The 22,856-nt window shown below is 53.4% G+C and overlaps 2 protein-coding genes across 2 annotated transcripts; both read left to right on the top strand.

The window, feature by feature from the left end:
- The first annotated feature begins 1,592 nt into the window (after nucleotides 1-1,592).
- Nucleotides 1,593-13,457, top strand: Sec8 (exocyst complex component secretory 8). Its single transcript, XM_037215614.1, has 3 exons — nucleotides 1,593-1,688; nucleotides 1,797-1,991; nucleotides 8,942-13,457. Exons 2-3 carry the CDS (start codon nucleotides 1,963-1,965, stop codon nucleotides 11,763-11,765), a joined length of 2,853 nt encoding a protein of 950 aa, XP_037071509.1. The 5' UTR covers nucleotides 1,593-1,688; nucleotides 1,797-1,962; the 3' UTR covers nucleotides 11,766-13,457.
- Nucleotides 13,457-21,777, top strand: me31B (ATP-dependent RNA helicase me31b). The gene is made up of 7 exons (XM_037215518.1): nucleotides 13,457-13,482; nucleotides 16,585-16,892; nucleotides 17,285-17,428; nucleotides 17,715-17,932; nucleotides 18,619-18,747; nucleotides 20,623-20,803; nucleotides 21,485-21,777. The coding sequence occupies exons 1-7, from the start codon at nucleotides 13,457-13,459 to the stop codon at nucleotides 21,775-21,777; spliced, it is 1,299 nt and encodes a 432-aa protein (XP_037071413.1).
- The last annotated feature ends 1,079 nt before the right edge of the window (nucleotides 21,778-22,856 follow it).

The raw sequence follows: 22,856 nt of genomic DNA, 5'->3' as shown, positions 1-22,856 counted from the left end.
GCTGCTTAGGTAAGTTTAGGTTTTTGTTACCGCTGAACGTCTGAAGACGGAACGATGGAGACCATGGCCGAGAAGACTTGAGCTTCTTCGGAAATTCGACGTTTTCGAATTATTTGTTTTCCGCAACATGTCTTTTAGTTGTTAGGCCATTTTTTCGTAAGGTTTCATAGGGATTGAGGTTTACACCATGTGCTCTCCTCCGTCCATCCCGTGGTTATGCGCATAAGCACGGGAGTAAAACCACGCACCGAAGTTCCTTTGCGATGCATGTTCTGTCCGATCATTACGCATGATATGCCGTTGCTTATCATAAAAAAGGTAGCAGACGTAACGCAACTTGCGGCTAAGTCGAACCAGTCATATCTCAGGTATAGTTTCGCAAAATGCGTTTGGACGGAAGGGATGCGGGCTGAGGGGGGGCGTGTAGGCTGAGCAGGGAGACGTTCCCGAAATAAACCAGCACACTGGTTTCTCTCCGGATTTGATTCACTGTCTCCTCAACGTGAAAGAAGCGAAGGCTAAAGCTCCTTCCGCCTGACTGTGACAGCAGTCTCATTTCAATCATGGTCTCCAAACATTTCACGTTTGCTTTTTCTACGTTGGGCTGATGGACTTTCTCTGTTGATAAACTGACGTGATGGGCGTCGTAAGTTGAGGCGACCAGGGACATGTTCCTCATTGGCAAAATACCTACCTGGTTTGTTACCTATGACGTCGCAAGTAACTACTTCATACGCGCTGGGCGACAGTCCACCGTGGTCCAATCTCTCCCCCCCCCCTCCGAACCCCGGCGTTCACCTTCCTGTAGGGGCGCGTGTGCACAAGCACATCAGGATCTTTTTGCGGTGCCCTTCCATCAATATGGAGCCGCCCCGTCGAATGACACCGAAACGCTCACTCTAAAAGCGTGTAATACGGGGCCTAAGATTTCTTCTGTGATCATCCTTTCTTTTTCAAATATAGGCCTCGCCCCCCCCCATATTTTACGAAACTCCACCCTCGCGCAAGCGTTGCTTAAGACAATTAAATACTTGGCTACTGCCAACACTCCATTTAGCTGTTGTGTCGCATCCATAATCGAATAGCACGTTTCTGCCCATTTGCATGATCAAAATCCGCCGCCTCGTATTTACTGGCGGATTCTCGGGAGGTAAGGGGAAACTTATTTGTTTGCGCTCAATGCATTAATGTCATGTTCTTCTTCCGACGAGATAATTTTACCGAGACCGGTAGCTATATGAAATCGTCCGAGCTGTCTAATGAACAGTTGATTCCCTAATACAAGCAGTAACATCGCGTTCGTCGCACAATTCCTTTTTACTCATTCGTCACGTTCGGCCATCTTTGCAGTTGCATTTACTAGTATGAAATAAAACTATACTTCATGCTGAAACTATTTTTTAAAAGAAAACCCCTTTTGGAAATTTTTGCAAGATGAGACCATTATATTTGCGGTGAATCTAACTTTTCTATGTTAGAACACTACTCATCATACTAGATTAGTGTTATTTCTGAAAGAAGCGTTCATGGCCCACATGCTTTCCTCTAGATTTTAGACCAGTTTTCATACTATTTTGCTATCGCAATTGTTGGATATCCGGTGCCAGGGAGATGAGTGCCCAGGGTTGCCGGTTGGACTTGTGGGGTTAATGTGCGGAAATGTGCTGACTGTGAAGCTATTGGAAAAGGTATTTCTCTTCGGTACGATTTGGCTAGACTATGGTGAATTCCAGTGTATCTGGCCCCATTCGAAATGTAAATATCCCTGCCAACGACGTCGTACCTTTTGCTTACAGATCGGGTTCCCAGGGACCGTTATCGGCGCGGCTCGACCATCTGCGTTGTTAAAAATCGAGAGGCTGATTCTTGAAGCTTGATATTAATGTGCAAGAGCAGTGTGCGTACTTGAGTAAAAGCAAGATGACTGAGGTTCGACCAAGCCCAGCTGCAATGAATCACAACATGAGCTCCAACTCCATTTCAAGTCTAAAGTAAGTTACTGACTTGTTTCACCACATTAGGTGCTTGGGTGTTGTGGTTTCTAAACACCCATCGACATTTTAGCATGTTGGTGTCCATCAGAATGTGGTAATACCCTGACCCATTATTCCCTATTCCCTGCACTATCTTCAAAGCAAGGGGAGGATTTCACAATTAATTGACCTGCTTGGGCAAAGGCAGTTGATCAGGACGGGCAGGCAACTGCTCCTAAACTAGACTACAAAAAATGATTGCTACAGCAAACAAGTCTGGAGAATCAGTGTTAGCAGGGTGACAATACTGGTGCATGTTTGCAGTTATTCTGAGCATACCAGTTTGGTGCAGTTGCCATTAGTTTTGCTGCATAGAGAGCCATTTTTGCAAGATATTTTAAGGTCAGTGTACTTTCCTACCTAACATTAGAAAAAATAACTGTACACCATTTGTCGTTTGAGGCAGGACATCGTAAATAATCACCAAACAGGTAGATTCATGCTCTTACCTTCAAATTTTTTATGATTACGATGGTGAGCTCCCAGTGCCGCACACACACAGCAGCCGTGACACCGGCGCCATTACTGCACGTGGTCACAACATTACTGCGCATCAAGCAGCATCAAGAACCATAAAAATGTACTGGGCCAAGGTGACAGGCCACCTACTCATGCTCCACCACCATGACGCTACTCACGCTCCACCAGCTAACTGGTTTTAAAAACAGCTAAACATTCATGCCCTCCACCTTCCCACTCTCGGTCAACACATGAGGCCTTGCACGTCCCACCCCAACAATAGACAGGCAGCACTCTTAACCGATTTACCCAGCCTGCACAAGAACAATGCCTGACAGACTGGTGTGCGCCGGCAAAAAAGGATCGGAGTCGGTCACTCGGCTGACTGGCGAATAATGCAAGTTATTCATGGATTTTGATGTGCCTTAACCAATATCATTGCAAAATGTGATAATTTGTCACAATTAATTGATGTTTTTGTCCCAATAAACCCCTCTCCTTAATTTGCCGGGTCAAAGTTATCGGTTTGTGTTACTCTGGTGTCCTAGCGTTTTTGCAGGAGTTAGATGGCTGTCTGCAAACAGTTTTTTGGCTATTTGTGGCAATGTTTTTTTGACTAAAAAGGGTATTTTTGTAAAGCCTGAATTATCAGCTTTAATTATCTACCCTTAAGTGACATATTTAACTTGGTTGAAAATCACAGCTGCCATAACATTTTTGTACTCCAGGTACCAGTAAGTGGCCAAAAATCCAACCACATGGCAGTTCTGGATGAGTACAAAGAAGTCCTTCATAATCATGATGCCCATCTCAAAACAGTTTCCCTCCAAAGGTTTACTAATCTGTTCAAGGCATGAGCTTGAGCAGAATATTCATGCCCTTGACAAATCAGTCACAAGAAGGCAAATCATTAAAACCAATTGGAGAGTTTTGCTATGTTCAACCTCCAACCTGAGCTGGGAGGCGTTACATGGCTCCTGATTGGAGCAGCAAGTCTCAAGCTGCTGCACCTTCTGGTTTTACTTTGTCCGGACACAGAGGTGAAATGAGTTTTTACAGAAGCTGCTCTTGTTGCATCATGATGGAGTACAAAATATTTCATTTTACCTGGTCACAATCCTGGAGTACAAAACCTCCTGGTATACATTATACCAGGGAACATCAAGTTTTCTAACACTGTCAGCTTTCTAACCTGAAAGGTCAGTTTAGGCTTACATTGGTATCTAATGTTAAAAAAGAGCATTGTACATCAATTGTCATTTTTAAGGCACAACATATTGTAAATGATCATAAAACAGGTACATCTATACTCTTACCTGCAAACTTAAATAGTTATAATAGTGAAGATCTGAGCGCTGCAAACACGCAGCAACCAGACCCCAGGGCCATTGCCACGTTATGGGTGCATGGTCACAACATTCCTGTGCATGAAGAACCATAAAAATGTGGGGAATGAAGTAACAAGAATGCGATGAAATGTTTTTTACATATCCAAGCAGTCAGGCTGTATTGCATCATTGGAGTTGCATGAAGTGGGATCATCAAGGGACATAGTATTACTGGATTTTGAGACTGGGGGCCCAGATGACCTAGCCTAGCCTAACCTAACCTAACCTAACCTAACCTAACCTAACCTAACCTAACCTAACCTAACCTAACCTAACCTAACCTAACCTAACCTAACCTAACCTAACCTAACCTAACCTAACCTAACCTAACCTGACCTAACCTAACCTTGCCTTACCTTACCTTACCTAACCTTACCTCACCCACTCACCTCACTGGTGTCCCCTGTTGTTGTAATTATATTCTGAGGGTAAGATGATAAGTTGTGCATGACATGTTCCTGTTTTATGATTATTTATGGCATCTTTGATTGGAACACAGTGGATTAAGGGACTGAAGAGAAGAGCTGGGCTCATAAGACTTTTGACTTGCATTCAGTGCTTATATGTTCCAGCCAGCATATATATATATATATATATATATATATATATATATATATATATATATATATATATGTGTGGTGAGTACTGCTTAGTGAGTACACAGGGAGTGCAATAAAACCTTAAAATCAAACTGTGTCCAAACATCACCTGAGGCAGCTGGACTGGCAGATATTCAGCAGAACTGAAAGTTCGCCTGATTTCCATATCTTTCCTACAGTTTCTCCCTAAATGTGATGAAAACCCAAGCACTCCCTTTAACTTTTCCTCTCTTCCTATTCAAATCAGATTTTTAGGAGAGGCAGTGCTCAGGGACACAATAGTGCCCATGATTATAAAAGCAGGGTTGTTGTGAATGGTTGCATAAATAATGATAAAACCAGCTATAAATGAGAGCTGTAAATGCAGAATAAGAAGGACTCTTACAGGATGCAGCAAAGAAAAGACGCCCCAGACCTATCATGAGAAGACATAAAAAAGACCTGTCCATGGGCAGTCAACAGCTGTCAAAGCTGAGGAGATGCATAGAGAACAGCTTACATGTAGTGTCCCACCTTTGGGTCATAGTCCAGAAATGTGCTCTTGTGAGACCTCGGGACTTGTGATGTCTAATAACACTGGGTACTGCCACTGCAGAAGAGATGAGACATAAGAGTATCAATTTTGACGTTTTTTTGTGTGCTTTAATGGGTTTGTCAATTCTTTGTAAAAACCATGTCTATTCCCTGCATTCACAGCAAATGAGGACAGTTCTGTGTGCACTGTAATGACCCCTAGTACCCATATGTTGGTTGGTTGAGATTTGAACCAGGGCACAATATGGGTTAATGATGCTCCCATTCCCAAAGACGGTGTGCCTCAAAAAGGGCCAACGTAGTAAATGCCATAGGGGAGATCCAAGCCATGGTGTAATGTTGTATTTAATTCACAGCTTAAAGCTTCATGTTTGCTTATTTTTTGTCGAAACAGTGTTTCAGACTTTATAGCATTTACTGCAAAACTTTTTGACACTTTATTATGTTTGAAATATTACATAACACACACCTTGGTAAAAGCAAGGCAAATATAATGCATTTCTTTCAAACTAGTGAGCAGGAAGTCAATGGGATTTTTCCCTGTAGGGTTGGCTACTTCAGATCAAAATTCCAAGCTATTCAGGGCTTTTCAGGGTTCCGGAAAACAGGTGTTAACTTTGAAAGTAACACAATTGTAACTTTAAGTAAAAAGCGCAGAACGGTCGGGATACTCCCTAAAGACCTACGCAGGATGGGGCTACCCCATGAACTCCTGAGATTTGCACCGGATAGTTGAGGGGTACCTAGACAGGCATGGCACAGACCAAAGGGTTTCAAAGATCACCTCCGGGTTGTGGTGTTTCTGACACAACATAGAGGTCATCTCAGATCGTGAATTTAGTAGAACATCAAGTGAGTTTGGGGGGTTGGTTATCTCTTAGGGTATATCAGTAATACGGCAATATTACAATATATTGACACCACAGGCTCATGTATATTTCGCCATTAAAGGCTATTAGCTTTGAGTGTTCATCATTTGGCTTTCGTAGAAAAGACATACGTGGTATAAAGGAGCTATATTGGAAGATCAGAGGCACACTTAGGCACCCCTCTGCAGTTACAGGACACCAAGAACACAAAAAGTTTGGGAAGCTATTTGACTCCTTTTAATAGTTGAACCAAAGGAACACAAGTAGCCTGTTTAAATGGCCCAGATGTGGAGCTTTTGCCGCCACTGCATTTGAAACTAATTATTACTGTCAAAATTTCTTTAACACCCTGTTTTACAGTGGACTGTAAGTTTATTTTCATTTGCCCTGATCCAACTACAAACACAATCTCGAGGAGATGGCCATGTATAGTAGTACCATATACCAAAAGTTAAAGCAGGACCTGGCATGGATACATGCACCAAAATCTTAACAGCATTGAAGACAGCTTACTGAGTTTTCAGCGTGTCATTCATTTTGTGCTCGAGTTTTGGCGCAGCTGCAAAGCCAAAATATGCTTAATACAAGTATAGAAATGGCATTGTATTGTGCAATTGCTTTGTAGATATGAAGCTTTTGGAAGTGTGAAATGCCATCCCACAACACCTAGAACCGTAAAGATGTGCCGGGGGGCCGGTTGAATACCCGTCGCTGGGGACGGGGAAATTTATTGTTTGTAATGACTGCTATAGTTATCAAGGTTTTGTAGTTACATTATAACAACTACATGCATTATGTGGGGTGACAAGCCGGTTTCTTAACCATAGTTTTCTTGTGATTCTGGAAATAAGATATGTGGGATTGTTTTATCAGGTGCATTCCATTCTCACCCTGCACATTTTCTTCCCTTTGCCAAAAGAGTCACAAAGCCAGTGTCGGCTGGTCCCCAGACCAAACATACTATCTTAAATTGGAAATGGCCTTGGGTAGCTTGCGTAAAGCTGCATGTGACCAGTGTCTTTAACACCCATGTGGATGACCTTTGAGGAGTCGTATTAGATCAGGGTGGAAATGGCATGTTTTGGGCTGGTTTCTGTCGTCTTACTACCTGTGCCAACAACGGAGAAAGTGCTTCTACACAGTACTTTGGGACGCTCTGTTAACACGAGCCCGGGTGGCCAGCTGGATACCTCTCGCTCAGGTGGGGGTCAGTCAGACCCCCGTGAGATCACAGGAACTTAGAGGGCTAGAGACAATGAATTCACAGGGTGTGTTGGCCTGTGCGTGAACTCGCCTGTGTCAAAGTTAGAAGTTCCTAGGTCATGACTTTCGTGTCAGATGAGGTCAAACAAGCTCAAACACCAAGTTTATCTCCAAAGTGTTCCCGAAATCTGAGTGCCCGCTCTAAGCAAAAGGTCGTGTGCTCATTTCAGGTTAGTGACCTTGTTTGATTTTTCGAAGATTATGCTGGCCAAAAGCTTAGAAAACTGGTTGAGTACTCCAGAGTAAGCCGCAAAGATCATGTTAGGAAGTATGTTCGTGAAAACGGCTTGTCGAACCGGGTCATTTAAGGTCGGTGACCTATTCTGATCTTTAAGAAGCTTGTGGAAGATGTCTTGTGCGGTTCCTGTTTCAATAAATTTGAAATGAGCACCAGAAACTGCCTCGTACAGCAAGCCCGAGAGTAATAAAACAAGCTGGTTTTGACCTTGGCCTGACCTTCATACCGGGGCCTAGGTCAACGGGATTTGGTTGTTGAATTCTTGTGATGCCTAAGAAGTATCTCAGGGATGTATGGTTTCGTCTAACACCCCGTTATTTCTTCGGATGGAACGATTCCCTGGGAACTAGCTTCGCTAAGTCCATGGCCTGACTGACCTGCCGTAGGTCAGCAACTTAACAAGGCACATGTTTTTTCACGCTATATGGTCCGCTACTCAATTGTATACAGCTTTGCAAAATTTGGCCGTTGGCCGCCGTTCGGAAACCACTCTGGAAAAACCCTTGGGCGTCAGTTCCCCCCACTCCACCCGAGCGGGTGTGAAAGTAATTATGACTCATAAGTAGACAGCTGCAATCTTGGTTTGAATCATCGGGGTCAGGCTCGGGGAGGGGGGGGGGGGGAATGATCTATGAGCTCTGCTAAACATCACTCCAAAAACATGCAAGCGATGTGACACATGTTGGACAATGATCAGACATGGAAAGTGTGGGTGGGTGGGGGGGGGGGGGGGGGGAGGGGGTCTGTGAGTTTGCTTGGTGGTTCAATTACTTACATATATGGTAATGTGAGGGTAGGTTGCTTGTTTTGTTTCTGATTTTGTACACTTGTAATCGGCAATTTAGTCCTTTATTATGTATACCATGCAATATGCATGTGTTCCGTACTGTGTGCAAGGTTACAATGCTTTCACAAGCCTCGGCACCTGGTTCATGGTTCCTAGCCAATGAAAGCTCCTATCCTCCGTTTCCGCGAAGTAGAGCTATGCACCATCCTAAGACACGATTAACGCGCTGACGGCCGATGGGCTACATGGCCCGACGAATTAATACGTTTGAAGGTGATTGTGTGGACTTCCTTGCAGGTGCACTTGTCGTGGCTACTGGCCCGATGTAAGGTGTAGTTTTTAAAGGTTGGGCTTACCAGCGCTCTTGCCGCCACTGCTGTTTTTGTGCGTAGTACATCTATATTTCCACCGGTACAACTTGTTGCGTATGCTCTGTAACAAATCACTTCGGTGTTGGTCTGTGACCAGAAACATGTACGGTCACTCGTGCCTGAGTGTCGCGCGCCAGCAAGAGGATGCTTACGTGTCGCCCGGCGGCGGGCGGGCGGCCGGCTCGGGTGACTGCGAAGCCAGCCGATGTCGTCACATTTCTGCCCCATGCCCGGAGGGGTCGGATTGCGCTGGGCCACCGAGCTGCCGTTGCGCGGCGCGTGCGGTCGCCGCCGGCCGTGAGTGGAGAGGCACGGGAGCGGGAGTGGCGGCGGCGGAGTCAGGCCGCCCAAGAGCGGAGCGCCACGCCGCCGCTGACTCTGGCCCGCTCCCGTGTTGCAGAACGACGCAGCGGGGCCAGACTCTGCTGCGCGAGCTCGACAACCTGTCCCTGACACACCCGGACGAGTTCCGGGAGCGGCTGGGCGCGCTCAAGCACAAGTACCAGCGCAGCGAGCAGCAGCTGCAGGAGCTGGTCTCCAGCCACCAGACCGAACTGCGCCGCGCCATGCAAATCTACGAGAATGTCTCCGGCCGCATCACGGCGACGCGCGCGCGCATGCGCACCGTGCGCGAAAACCTGGTCAACTGCAAGATGCTGCTGCACTGCAAGCGCGACGAGTTGAAGAAGTTGTGGCAGGAGGGCATGGAGCACAAGCACATGCTGTCGATCCTGGAGAGTGTGGAGGAGCTACGCGGCTTGCCGGACGCCGTGGGCGTGCACGTGCAGCGGCGCGAGTTTTACCGGGCCACGCGGCGGCTGACGGCCGGCGTCGCCCAGCTGGACGGCCAGCTGGCCGGCATCCAGGCACTGCAGGAAGTGCGCGCCGAGCTGGAGACTCTGGCCGACGGCCTGCACGAGCGGCTGACTGACGAGCTGCAGCGCCACCTGTACCAGCAGAGCACGCAGGCGGCGCTGGCGGCGCTGTCGCGCCACGGCTCCGGGCGGGGCTCGGGCCGCGTCGGCTCCGAGCGTGGCGACGAGCAGCGCAGCTCGGGCCGCTCGTCGGCGCGCGATCGCGAGCGGCGTCCGCTGCTGGACATTTCTGGCCTGCTGGGCGGCCCGGCCGGCGGCGAGGAGGAGCTGGAGGCTCTGGACGGCGGCGACGGCCCCAGCCACCCGGCCGTGCTGGTGGAGTGTCTGACGCAGCTACAGAAGCTACCGGACACCGTGGAGGCAGTGCTGTCGCGCATGGAGGCCGAGCTGCTGTCTGTGGTGACGCGCACGTCGCAGCTGCTGCTGGAGCAGCGCGCCGTGCAGGTGGTGGCGCCCGTCATCGGGCCGTCGCTGGTGCAGCCGGCCGACGGGCCGGCGCTGCTCGCCCAGCTGCTAGACGCCGTGTCCGATCAGTTCCGCGCTGTGGCAGCTACCCACGAGCGCGTGCTGGCCGCCTTCCGACGCGCCGCCGCCAGCCGCGGCCTTGATACGATCGTGCTCTACAGCATGGACGACGTGTGGGCGCGCATCCAGGACGTGCTGAAGCTGGTGACATCCGAGTATCTGGATGTGCAGCGGACAGGCACGGGCGCTGAGACACCGCTGACGCCGCGCTCCGAGACTGTAGCCGAGCTATCCAGCCACTTCGTCCGCAAGCGGCCGCAGCGCGTGCGCACCCGCCAGCTGTTCAACTTTGACGCGTCGTCCACCAGCCTGAATATGGGGGCATACCTGCAGGAGAAGGCTCGCCTGGAGCGCCAGCGGGTGGAGGGCGGCGCGGTGGCACTTCTGCACTCGCCGGCCGAGCGGGCGCTGCTGGTGCCGGCCGACCCGCTCAACATTACCATCCTGTACCCGCCGCTGATGCGGCTGGCCGCCGAGATCGAGGAGAAGCTCGGCCAGTCGTCGCACTGTCCGCTGCACGCCTTCATCAACGACTACATCGGCGAGGTGCTGCTGGGCCAGCTGCGCGCCGAGGGTGCGCTGTTGGCCGAGACGCGCATGGACGGGTGGAAGACGCTGCAGGAGCCGACGGAGCTGGCCCAGCTCGGCGCCGCCAAGCCGCTGCTGCAGTCGGCCGTCCAGGTGCGCCACTTCGTCGCCTCGCTGCGCACGCTGATGACCTCGCTGCCAGACTACTGCAACCACTTCCTCTCTATCATCTGCGGCGTGCTGGTGCAGTACAAGGAGGCGTGCGGCTCGCAGTACCGCGGCGTCACGCAGGCCGAGGACGGCCGCACTGTCGTCTCGGCCCAATGGGCGCACGACGACGACATCAGTCGCTTCCTGCGCGAGCTGCCCAACTGGCTGAACCAGAAGCAGGGCGGCGCGGCGGCGGCCGCCGCTGCCGGCGCGGAGGACCTCTCCGTAGAGGAGTCGCCTGAGGAGGTGCGCGAGCGCAACCGGCGCGAAACCGAGATCCTGTCTGGCAACCTGGGTGACGGTGACATCGGGCCGGGAGAAACAATCGCTGACGTGCAGCTGCTGCGCCAGCTGGCCTGGCTGCACGAGAGCCTCGAGTGGCTGGGCGGCTACGTGCAGAACATGGCGGCGGCGCTGGCGGAGTCGGGCGCCGTGCCCGAGTCGTCGGCGCAGACTCTGACGCAGCTGGGCCGCGACCTGGAGGAGCTGGCCGACAGCAGCCTGCTGGTGCTGCACCTGGAGGTGCGCGTGCATTGCTTCTTCCACCTGCTGCCGCTCACCCGCCAGGGCCAGTTTGCGCCTAACCTGGACAGCTCCGAGCCTGACCCGGAGGTGATGAGGCTCAACCGCGACCTGGCCGCCATCATGGAGGCGCTGCAGTCGGCCCTGCGCAAGCGCAAGCTGCGCTACATCTTCGAGGGCCTGGCGCCGCTTGTCTCCAACCTGCTGATCTCGGCCGTCACGCACATCACACGCATTAATGAGAACGGCGTCAAGAAGATGGTGCGCGATATCCTGAGCCTGCAGCAGAGCATGACGAACCTGACGATGGCGCGCGAGGTGGCGCTGGACCATGCGCGCACCTACTACGAGCTGCTGCTAAAGGACTCTGACGAGGTGCTAGCGGGTGTTACCGAGCGCGGCGCCGCCTTCGCCGAGGCAGAGTACGCGGCCGCACTGGAGCTGCTGCACCGCAGCCAGCCGGGCGCGCCCGCCATGAAGCTGCATAACACGCTGGAGCGGCTGGCCGACGTCATGTCGGGCGCGCTGGCCGCCGGCGCGCAGCACGCATTCCCGCCCGAGTAGCATCGCCGTCACGTGGCACGTGGCGTCACATGGCATGATGCGCAGGCCGACCAGCTGGCCTGTGCATGGAGGATAGCGTTTTTGCTCGAAGTAGTGCAGGCCGATCCCAAACACCGTCAGGTCGGCGTAGGATGTATGTTATTGTTTGCAAGCACTGCCTTTCAGCAGTGCGGCGTTCGTCGGCTCCTATGTACGTTGTACGTTGGTTCGTTCGTCGTGTGTGGTGTCTCCGTAGTGCTGGCGACTTCATAGCTTGTAAACGACGGCCTTACGCGCATTATTCCATGCTTGAGGCTGGTGTATCGGTGTAAGGGCGTGTGCAGCTGTTTGTCACGCGGATCCGTGTATCACAGCAGCTGCTATTAGCTGCTGCACGAGGTCACGGTGTATATCTGAGCACCATATTGAACCACCGTCTGGAGGCGCATACGCTGCCTCCGCCGGTTCAAGATACGAGTTTGAAGAAAGCTGGTCTGGTATGACTTCTATTTTCTCGCATCCCTGGAAGACCAGACATGGTGTCCCGCAGCAAGGTTGTTCCGTTTCCTCTGCTGTTTGGCGGGCACGCCCGTGACATCTCGGCCAATTACAGAGCGGATAGAAGACTATACAAATGCCTGCCCTCTCGCAGAAAAGGAAGGTTCGCCCTCTAAATTTGGTCGGGATAAGAGCAGCCCAGTCATCTTAAATGTTGGGTACTGCACGCTGTTGTGTGTTTTCGGGCCACATGCTCTCGCAAACTAAGTGTTGATTGTGCGGAGGAATTGTGCATCTGAAATGTGCTGTTATCGTCCTTTGTTTTCTGCTATGGCTAGACTGTTCAGCGGTTGAATGACTTGGGTATCTTGTATTTGCCTGGAACCGCGTACTCGGTCGTAGATGTGTCTTCTGATCTGTGAAACAGTATGATATGAACCGTGCCAGATATGCCCACGAAATTTCCAGCACTTGTCCAGCAGTGAATTTGGCGCATTTTAGCAATGTTTGGTATGGTCGAGGAATTTAGTGTTCCTTTGGGTTTCAGATTCTTGACACAATCGATGGAAGGTATCGGCTGTCATACGTTACAATGCTAGATCGTTTTATGGAAGAAGATACTGCCAGGTCAAAGTATAAATGGGGCAATTTCTGTTCGGTAAAACAGGTTTCTAAACCTCTTTCAAACCCGTGACCTGTTACGGATTAAGATTTTCTCTGAGACAGCCGAGACCTATTACGCCCGGCCCGTGACGCTTTTTTCGCGCAAAAGATGGTTGCTTTTTGCGGCGGATTTCAGAGAATATGCATGTTGGTGTGGCAATCGTGATTGGTTGTGCAGGGCCCCCGAAGTCGTCAGTCTCTGGAAGGTTTAAGGGGGGGGGGGGGGCACGGTCTGATTTATGATTTAATTGACTTACAGATGTGGACAATATCTTTTGAAAAAAATATGAAACTGTCGATTATTTTTCGAACTTCTCCGGTCCGACAATCAGATCCTGAGAAAGGCTGTTACAACCCCCGGCCCCAGGCGCTCGCGTCTGACAAGACTACTATAGATTGCTTAAGATTCACTGACGGTGTTTGGGAGAGTACTGTGTGGTCTTCCGTTGGCCAAGCGCTCGTTATCTCTGGACGTTCGTTGTGCTTTACTGCATGCATTTATTGAAACCCAAGAGCTAATAAATACAAAACGACGTTGTTTTGTTGCCAAGATGTACTGTGTGGTCTTTCTGGAACGGTACGCGAGTTGGACCGGTTCCTTAGTGTCGCGTATTGCATGTTGAAATAGGATGACCCCACAACTCTTGACACTGCATGTTGATATTGAACTGCAGTGTTGCATAACGTTGAAAACTTCATTTAATTTCTGGAACTGGAACTTGATACGCCAGTGGTAAGGAACTGCAAGCTACCTCTCGAAGCTGTTGGGAGCTTGCTCACAAAACTGGTTTTATGGTCAGGCTGTTATTGTTGCAGATGACCATGTCTCATCTGGGTACCACCGGTGATAGGCTGTTTATTTTCCGGGAAACTGAATGACTGTATAGAGTGACAAAAGGCGTTTGGTGAATAACAAGAATAACAAAAAATAAGTAAATAAAAGTTTTGTGTAGCTGGACAGTCTTGCGAAGCGTGCGTATTGTTTAAGGTGCATTAATGTACAAAGTATCAAGCGCATCCATTATAGGAAGGCTTTTGCCATTGGTGCATTTATTTTTGGAGCAGTAAATTGAACATGTAAGATGTAACTATATAGGATGTAACGAAGCATCTGCTACCGGATGCCCATCAAATGTTGGCACTTTGTGAGGCTGCCCCGACACCGTGCATGTAGAGTGTCGCCGTTTTGGTCGAAGTTTACCGCTGTATTTAACCCTCCAATTTCATTGCGATCGAGCCTGGCATTCGAAGTCGCCCTCCTCCCCGGAAAAAAACGGGGCAGGTCGAAGAGTTGAAACAGAGTGTAGGAGAGCCTTTGTTCCAAGGGCGCAGGATAGGTAGGGGCATTGGGCTTGGGTGATGTACCGGAAAAATAAGTGACGTTATGAGCGTTGACGGGAAGGATATGGCCAGAGTACCTGTGCTCCTTCCCCCCCCCCCCTCCCGAACGTGGGAGAATTTTGCTGCTTTGCGATGGCCTACAAAGATGACACTCGTGTAAACGCGCGGCAGATGTAGGCCGTGAGTGGACCGTGCCAGTCCTGGGCGGGTCATCTGCAGTAGGTCGTGAGTGAACCGTGCCAGCCGTGAGCGGGTCATCTGCAGTAGGCCGTGAGTGGACCGTGCCAGCCCTGAGCGGGCCATCTGCAATAGGCTGTGAGTGGACCGCGCCAGCCCTGAGCGGGTCGTCTGCAGTAGGCCGTGAGTGAACCGTGCCAGCCCTGAGCGGGTCGTCTGCAGTAGGCCGTGAGTGGACCGTGCCAGCCCTGAGCGGGTCATCTGCAATAGGCCGTGAGTGGACCGTGCCAGCCCTGAGCGGGTCGTGGGCAGTAGGCCGTGGGTGAACCGTGCCAGCCCTGAGCGGGTCATCTGCAGTAGGCCGTGAGTGGACCGTGCCAGCCCCGAGCGGGTCATCTGTAAATGGATTGTGAGTAAACCGGGCGTCCCACTCCCGGACGTGGCTTTCCGTTGACCCCGGATGTGGCGAGCGGCTCTAGTGTTTGCTCCCTGATAGGCTGTTTTGTGCCGGAATTCACGGCATGCGCGCTGCCAGGGACAACATCTAGTCTGTTTGTCTTGCGGTTTTTTGAAGCTTGAACGCAGAATGGTCTCCTCTTCGCACATCACGATATATTTTGTACGATTGCTAAGCGCGGATCATTGCATTAGCTGGCAACACGGCGTGCCGTAAATATTGTTGCTACCTCTGATCTGTTCTAATGTCGTTGGCGATATTCGTTGGGCCAGGTGTCATTGATTACAATGCCGCCCACATTGTACATGACGCATGGTTTGCAATTAGCGGAACGTCACACCGGCAATATTTTGGCCCCATGGCTGGGCCGCTCTCGAGGGCGCCACATGGTGGAGCCTAATGACGCGGCAAGGTTATATACGACAGGGGTGGAGTGGCTGAAATGTGAAGCGAGAGCCTAGTGCTGGGACCGTTAGGTCGGGGCAGCAGCTGTTCTCCTGCTCCCCGTATATAAACCCTGCCAATGGCAGACACCAGGCGGCCGCGAAGGCCTAGAGCGCATACCAACGGCCTGAATTGTTGCAAGGGGAGGTGAATATATTTTAGTGCATGACTTCGCTGTCGCGTTGTGCGAGTAGTGCTTGATTTCCACACGCACGCTACCAGTCGAGTGCTAGGCCCTATACTCATAAACTTGTTCGTTCGACTGTTTAGTGGCTGTCTGTTCGTACAGCATTTCCTTTCTATTGGAGCCGTCCGCTTCTCAACTGATGCTCTGTCACACGCCTGTCTCGATACACGCGGGGCATCTGAAGGAGATGAGGTGATCGTCTGCACTCCGTGTGATGTGTGTGTGTGCGGTGACTGGCCGCTGTGGTCGGCGCCGCGGTCCCGCTGGCGCCAGTTGGTGGCGGTTGGCCGGTCGCTGCAGCTGGAGGCTGGCTGACGTGGCGTTTGCTCCGCGGCGGGGACAATCCCACTGGGTTGGGGCACTGTTGCAGCGGCCGACGTCAGGACTGATTCCCTATCCTGGAACTGATGCACGATCCTCGGAGACCTCAAGACACAGCACCGGGTGTGTCGGCTGGGACGTAGGACTATGTACTATACGCTCTATGGTGACTGCAAGGCGCCTGTGGTTTTTGCCGACAAGAATGAATAGGGAAGTCAAACCACCCCTTCCAAAAGTATTGCACGCGTTTCGATTTTTATGTCGTACATCCGGAGACATCTCAATCATTTCAGTAGCCGTGAACTGGAACCAATCTGGAACTCGGTACTGTCATGTTTTTAGCACATGAGAAGAGGGGACTGAAGAACATTCTTAAAGGAGTGTTTATTGACTGTTCATAGTCTTGAGTGAGACTTTTGATCAACAGCGCTTCTGGAATCGTCGAGTATTTTCATGGTCTATTTCAACGATTGCTTGACGTCAGCATGTGTGACGACTCTCGGTCTTCTGGATTTGAATAGCTTATAGAAGGATTGTGATAACAGAATATATCGATCTTACACTCTCCCAGCGACTGTGAATTTCTACGTAGCGTACAGCACAGTGGCGTCGCTGGAAGGAGTTGGCCGATCGGTGACCTGAGGCGCTGCACGAGGTGCGTGGACGGGGCGCTCTGCGACCCGCTGAGCGGCCCTGACGGTGGGACGGGGTGTGATCAGCCAGCTGACCGTACGTGTCGACCGCGGCCGCAGGGGTAAGGAGCTGGACGGCGGCTGGAAGGCGCAGCTGAGTGTGCCCGAGCGGGACCGCCGGATCAGAACCAGCGACGTCACCGCCACCAAGGGCAACGAGTTCGAGGACTTTTGTCTGTCGCGTGAGCTGCTGATGGGTATCTTCGAGAAGGGCTGGGAGAAGCCGTCGCCGATCCAGGAGGCCAGTATTCCGCTGGCGCTGAGCGGCCGCGATCTGATCGCGCGTGCCAAGAACGGCACCGGCAAGACCGGCGCCTACTGCATCCCCGTGCTCAGCCAGGTCGACCCTAAGGTCGACGCCATTCAAGGTACGGTGGCGGCACGCGCGGTCTGGCCGCCGACTGGCGCCGCCGTCGCCTCTTGTGGTGGAGGCGGTGCCATGTGCTCTTCTGTACGGACGTGACCCACCGTACCGAAGGGGACCTGTGAGTTTTTGTTAATTGGCGGTTGGCGACTAAGGGCGGTGGCAGTAGCCTGACTCAGTTTTGCGCCGGGCCGAGCCTGATTACTATCCAGGGGTTTGGTGTTTTGTCATCAGATGTCTAACGGACTTGTTACGCAAGATGAGCTGCGCTGGTGTCTCTCTGGCAAGTTGCGCGACACGGTCCGCTGTGACCACGGCGCGGGCCGTGTCTGGTGTCCCGACCTGCCGGCGCCGCCGGGCGACGCTGACGCACGGGCGCCTCTCTCTGTGCTGCAGCGTTAGTGATGGTGCCAACACGAGAGCTGGCTCTGCAGACTAGTCAAATATGCATCGAGCTGGCCAAGCACCTGGGAACCAAAGTGATGGTCACCACTGGCGGCACGGTCCTCAAGGACGACATCATGAGAATCTATCAGAAAGGTAGACACTGCGACCGGCCGGCCGTCTAGAAGCGCGCCGGTGGGAGCGCACTACGCCGGGCACGTGCGCAGGTGTGCATTGGCCCTTTGGTGTCGCGGAGATCTGGTCCCTTGAAAGGAATGCGTGTTGTGCTGCAGGAGGGACCGCTCATCATGATTTTTCTTCTGTCCTTAAGTTTTCTTGTGCTGTCAGCTAGGAGAAGCCGTGGGCGTTCGGCAGCCGTGCTGTGGGCCCTCTGTCGGCCCCCGTCACGCTTCCGATCGAAGCCTGCCGTCACGTGTTGCAGTGCACATGATCGTTGCGACGCCCGGGCGCATCCTGGACCTGATGGAGAAACAGGTGTGCAAGATGGACCGCTGCAAGATACTGGTGCTGGACGAGGCGGACAAGCTGCTGTCTCAGGACTTCAAGGGTATGCTGGACCGGCTCATCTCGTTCTTGCCGTCCACACGCCAGGTGCTGCTCTTCTCAGCCACGTTCCCGTTGACTGTGGAGCAGTTCATGGTGAGTCTCCGCCCGCTCGTCCGTCCCTGCCGCGGCGCGTGTCTCCGCCCGCTCGCCCGTCCCTGCCGCGGCGCGTGTCTCCGCCCGCTCGCCCGTCCCTGCCGCGGCGCGTGTCTCCGCCCGCTCGCCCGTCCCTGCGGCGGCGCGTGTCTCCGCCCGCTCGCCCGTCCCTGCGGCGGCGCGTGTCTCCGCCCGCTCGCCCGTCCCTGCGGCGGCGCGTGTCTCCGCCCGCTCGCCCGTCCCTGCCGCGGCGCGTGTCTCCGCCCGCTCGCCCGTCCCTGCCGCGGCGCGTGTCTCCGCCCGCTCGCCCGTCCCTGCGGCGGCGCGTGTCTCCGCCCGCTCGCCTGTCCCTGCCGCGGCGCGTGCCGGCCGGCTGCCGAACGGACGTGCAGACTGGTGTGGCAGTGACCCTGCTCGCTCCGGTTAATAACCTGCGGCCGGCACCGGATGAATTGCTTCGATCTTAAGTGAGCTTAGGTCGTAAGTCCGGTAGGTCCGCTCCCAGCGCAGCCGAGATTTGACCGCTTTTAATTTTTTTTTTGCGCCGGCCGTGCTGCGACGTGTTTGGCGTTCGCTGATGACCGCTACCATAGGATCATGGGCTCTTGAGCATTGCTGGTTTGTATCGGCTGGATCTTCATAAGTATTCCGCACTGAGGTAACTGGCTGCTCTGGCGTGTTCGCAGCGTAAGCATCTGCGCGAGCCGTACGAGATTAACCTGATGGACGAGCTGACGCTGAAGGGCGTCACTCAGTACTACGCCTTCGTCCAGGAGAAGCAGAAGGTTCATTGCCTTAACACGCTGTTCTCGAAGGTAAAGTACCTGACTGTTGGCACGTGCTCTGGCTGAGCGGGATACCACGCCTGCGGCAGAGCTGCTGTTTTGACTGTGATTGACTGCGCCGCTGTACCCAGACGCGTGTGTGGGTACTGTGCACGCCGTGAAGCTCTGTGAATGCCGTAGCATAATGACAGGAGTGCTCCACTTTCGAAATATCACATCGAAATATTTGGAATATGCTGTAAACACATACTCGAGTGAAACCCCGGCACCAGTTACGTTTAATAATAGCACTGGATAGTGCCACTGCTGTACCGTCAAAACGTCTGGATATCATTGTTAATCATTGTCTAGTCTGAATTACGCAATCATTGTGTAGTCTAAATCACGCTGTCAGCGCTGTGTAACAGCACTAGGCTTCTTCTCTGAACTCCCGACCACCGTCGTCATGGCAGCCGTCAGGGAACCTCCATTAGTGCGGGTAAAAGAACGTTTCTGATTGGCCTAGCGGGCGTGGAGGGCCTGTTGCCAAGAAGCGCATTGGTTGAATTTGAACCGGTGCGTCGCTATGTCATGTGACGCTTCCATTCCCAGAGCCGAAGTGCGCCTCGAAACGAGCCACTTTGGTAAACGCCATAGGGGAGAAATCGAAGCCATGCAGTCTAACGGCTTGTTAAAGTCTTGTGATAATAGCTTCATGCTCGTGTATATTTTGGTCTAAACGGTGTTTCAAGCTTTTGCAGCATTGATTACGAACATTTGACAAATTACCGTGTCGCTAACAGTGCAGAGCACACGCTGGAAAATAGCAAGACAAATGAAACTTATTACTTGCATAGTGTTGAGCAGGGAGTGCAGTGAGACTTTTCGCGCAGGAGCTGCCACCCTAACTGAGATTTTGAGCAATTCAGAAAGATAGGGTAGTAGTATTATCAGTGTTCCTCGGATGATAACCAGGAGAATAGAGGTATAGAGGGGTTGGTATTTCAGCGACATGCCTGTATGGAAGCAATAGAAGTAAATTCATAATTGCCTGCCGATGATACTGCGCGATGTTGTCAGTTTTTAAAAGTAAGCCGCATTTTTTACTGGACACCAACATTCAGGGGATTAAACAAAGACTGATTGCCAGTCATTACCGCGATACAGTGTCCATAGAAGAATTAGAATGCGCGAACATACGTGTACATGCAAACGAATGCAAGCAAATAGGCATCGCGCATCACGCTTTATTCAAACATGCAAGCGAGTTGAAGTAGACAGGCATCACACGTCGCGCATCAGTTATACATGCAAACGATTTCAATTGAACAGGCATCACACATCGCGACAGTTATCACTTACACATGTAAACGATTTTAAGCTAGCACACATCACACAAAGGCGCATCACGTACGCACCGCGCGTGAGGAGCCCTGTATATTGAGATTTGGTCGCCGACTTCATATAAGAATAGATTACTTATTTTCCTGTCTGAGTGGTCCCGTGCTCTGTAGATAGCGTTGAGCTCTAAGAGGGGCATAGGGTACATATTTCCCTCGATTTCAGCCTGAGCGCGTTTTGCCAAGGAATTGGTCACCAAAAGGGGTATTCCCCGTCTTGTGTTTAGCGTCTCGCAGGTGTGATGGCCGATTATGAGCGTCTCGCAGGTGTGATGACTAATACTACCGTCCTATTTATGTGAATAAGGTTCCTCGCTAATGCACTGAACAACTTACGCAATTCGGAAAGATTTCGAGAACTGGTATTAGTAATAAAATCACACGCGTCCGATCTGACAGGAGGTGGAAAATACAAAAAGGTGCTGTACCTTCCTTAAAGCTTGGGGCTCACTCCTTGAGATTCTACCCCCCCCCCCCCCCCCTCCTTCCCTCTCCCTCAGCTGACCGGGCGCACTCGCGTTTGCAGTTGCAAATCAACCAGAGCATCATTTTCTGCAACTCCACCCAGCGTGTCGAGCTACTGGCCAAGAAGATCACAGAACTCGGCTACTCCTGCTACTACATTCACGCGCGCATGCAGCAGTCGCACCGCAACCGGGTCTTCCACGATTTCCGAGCTGGCCTCTGCCGCAACCTGGTCTGCTCCGGTACGCCTCACGGTCGCCGGCACGGCTGTGGGGTCGGCAGGGGGCGGGGGTATGTGGGCGCCGTGCGAGCCTGGTGTGCTCCGGTGCGCCTCACTGTCGCCGTCACGGCTGCGGGGTCGGCAGGGGGGGGGGGAGGGGGGGGGGGGGGGTACGTGGGCGCCGTGCGAGCCTGGTGTGCTCCGGTACGCCTCACTGTCGCCGGCACGGCTGCGGGGTCGGCAGGCGGCGGGGGTACGTGGGCGCCGTGCGAGCCTGGTGTGCTCCGGTACGCCTCACTGTCGCCGGCACGGCTGCGGGGTCGGCAGGAGGCGGGGGGTACGTGGGCGCCGTGCGAGCCTGGTGTGCTCCGGTGCGCCTCACTGTCGCCGGCACGGCTGCGGGGTCGGCAGGCGGCGGGGGTACGTGGGCGCCGTGCGAGCCTGGTGTGCTCCGGTACGCCTCACTGTCGCCGGCACGGCTGCGGGGTCGGCAGGCGGCGGGGGTACGTGGGCGCCGCGGCTGGTCGGTCAGCCGTCACGTGACGGGTCGGCTGTTGTGACTCACGTCTGCTGGTGCCTGTTTTGTGGGGGTGTGCTGATTGGGCGGCAGGGTGGTCCGCCTCTCTGTCATCAGCAGCGCGACTTGCTTCTGAGTGCGCCGTGAAGCTTGCCGAGGTGCTGACGCCGACCCGTGCTCCGGCAGACCTCTTCACGCGCGGCATCGACATCCAGGCGGTCAACGTGGTCATCAACTTTGACTTCCCGCGCATGGCCGAGACCTATCTGCACAGGATCGGCCGGTCGGGCCGCTTCGGCCACCTGGGCATCGCCATCAACCTGATCACGTACGAGGACCGGTTCAGCCTGCATCGCATCGAGAGTGAGCTGGGAACGGAGATCAAGCCGATCCCCAAGGTGATCGACCCGGCGCTGTACGTGGCCGAGTGCCACCAGGAGCAGGACGAGCCGACCGAGCGCGACGCGCAGGACCAGTAGGCGGCGCCGCGGCCGCCGCGCCCCCACCCCCACTCCCACTCCCCCTCCTCTGCCCCTCTCTGTACATACGTGTCCGGCGCTGCTCTCTTTCTGAGACTGTTTTTCTAGCGTTAAGAGCGCCGGGCTGCGGCACCGCAGCGGCGGGTGGGCGCCGGCCGGTCTCTGGTCTGGTTTGGTCCGGTCTGGTCCGACCCGGTCTGGTCTGGTCTCCCCTCTGGGCGGCGCGGCTCGCCCGCCTTCCCCTCCGCCTGCCGTCAACGCGCGTTTCCTCGGTCTACTTTGTCCGCACGGAAGGGTAGGCCGGCACTCAAAATGTACCCTTCGGAGCGTTCATATGCTGTAAAGAGGACATGGCGTGGACGCTCGGGGCCGCGTCCCCGTACGGCACTTCGGGTGACATTGAAATGAAACTTATCCCGTGGGCTGACGCGCGTGCTGTGCCACAATAGGAGTTAACCTCGTGTAAAGAAAAGCGGTATCTCTGTCACATGGGGTGGGCTGGCTGTTCGTGTGAGGCTGCACAGTGATGAGCGGAACGCATTCCCTCGAAGTGCTCACTTTCATTATTTAAACCTAACTGCCCCACACCCAGCCACGTCACGTGACACTTGGAGTGGATGAACCCGTGCATACTGCAGCTTCGCGGCAATGAGCCCTTAAACGTGTACAGCGTATTGGTGGCGTCCAAATGATTAGTTTGGAGCTTTCGCTCATCACGTGCCGTTCGGTCGTATCCCAACAGTCTCCACTTTCGCCGCGTTCAAACGGCTGGTGTCTGTACTGCAACCGGAGCCGCTGTCTTCGCCGAGTAGGTCGTCCACGCCAGCCGCCATGTTGTCCATCGTTTAAGCATTGCCGCGAAACTTCCGTCTTGTGTTGCTCTCCGCGCCGGCCGTGTCCGGTCTCTTGCGTGCCCGTTGGCTGTCTGCACAAGGCGCGTCCAAGCATCCCTCCGGCAGCGGAGGGGCGCAGTCCCTCCGCGTCGGCCAGGGAAGAGGCGATGAGACCGCGGCCGGCCGGCGCCGCCGACCGTTGGCCGGAGTGACGGCCGCCCGGCGCTCCAGCAGGACGACACGTTC

Source organism: Pollicipes pollicipes, unplaced genomic scaffold (assembly GCF_011947565.3).
Source record: "Pollicipes pollicipes isolate AB1234 unplaced genomic scaffold, Ppol_2.1 Scaffold_3447;HRSCAF=4054_pilon_pilon_pilon, whole genome shotgun sequence".
In the NCBI taxonomy this organism is placed as follows: domain Eukaryota; kingdom Metazoa; phylum Arthropoda; class Thecostraca; order Pollicipedomorpha; family Pollicipedidae; genus Pollicipes; species Pollicipes pollicipes.
The sequence above is the reverse complement of the archived record's forward strand: the minus strand, read 5'-3'. Positions and strand labels throughout refer to the sequence as shown.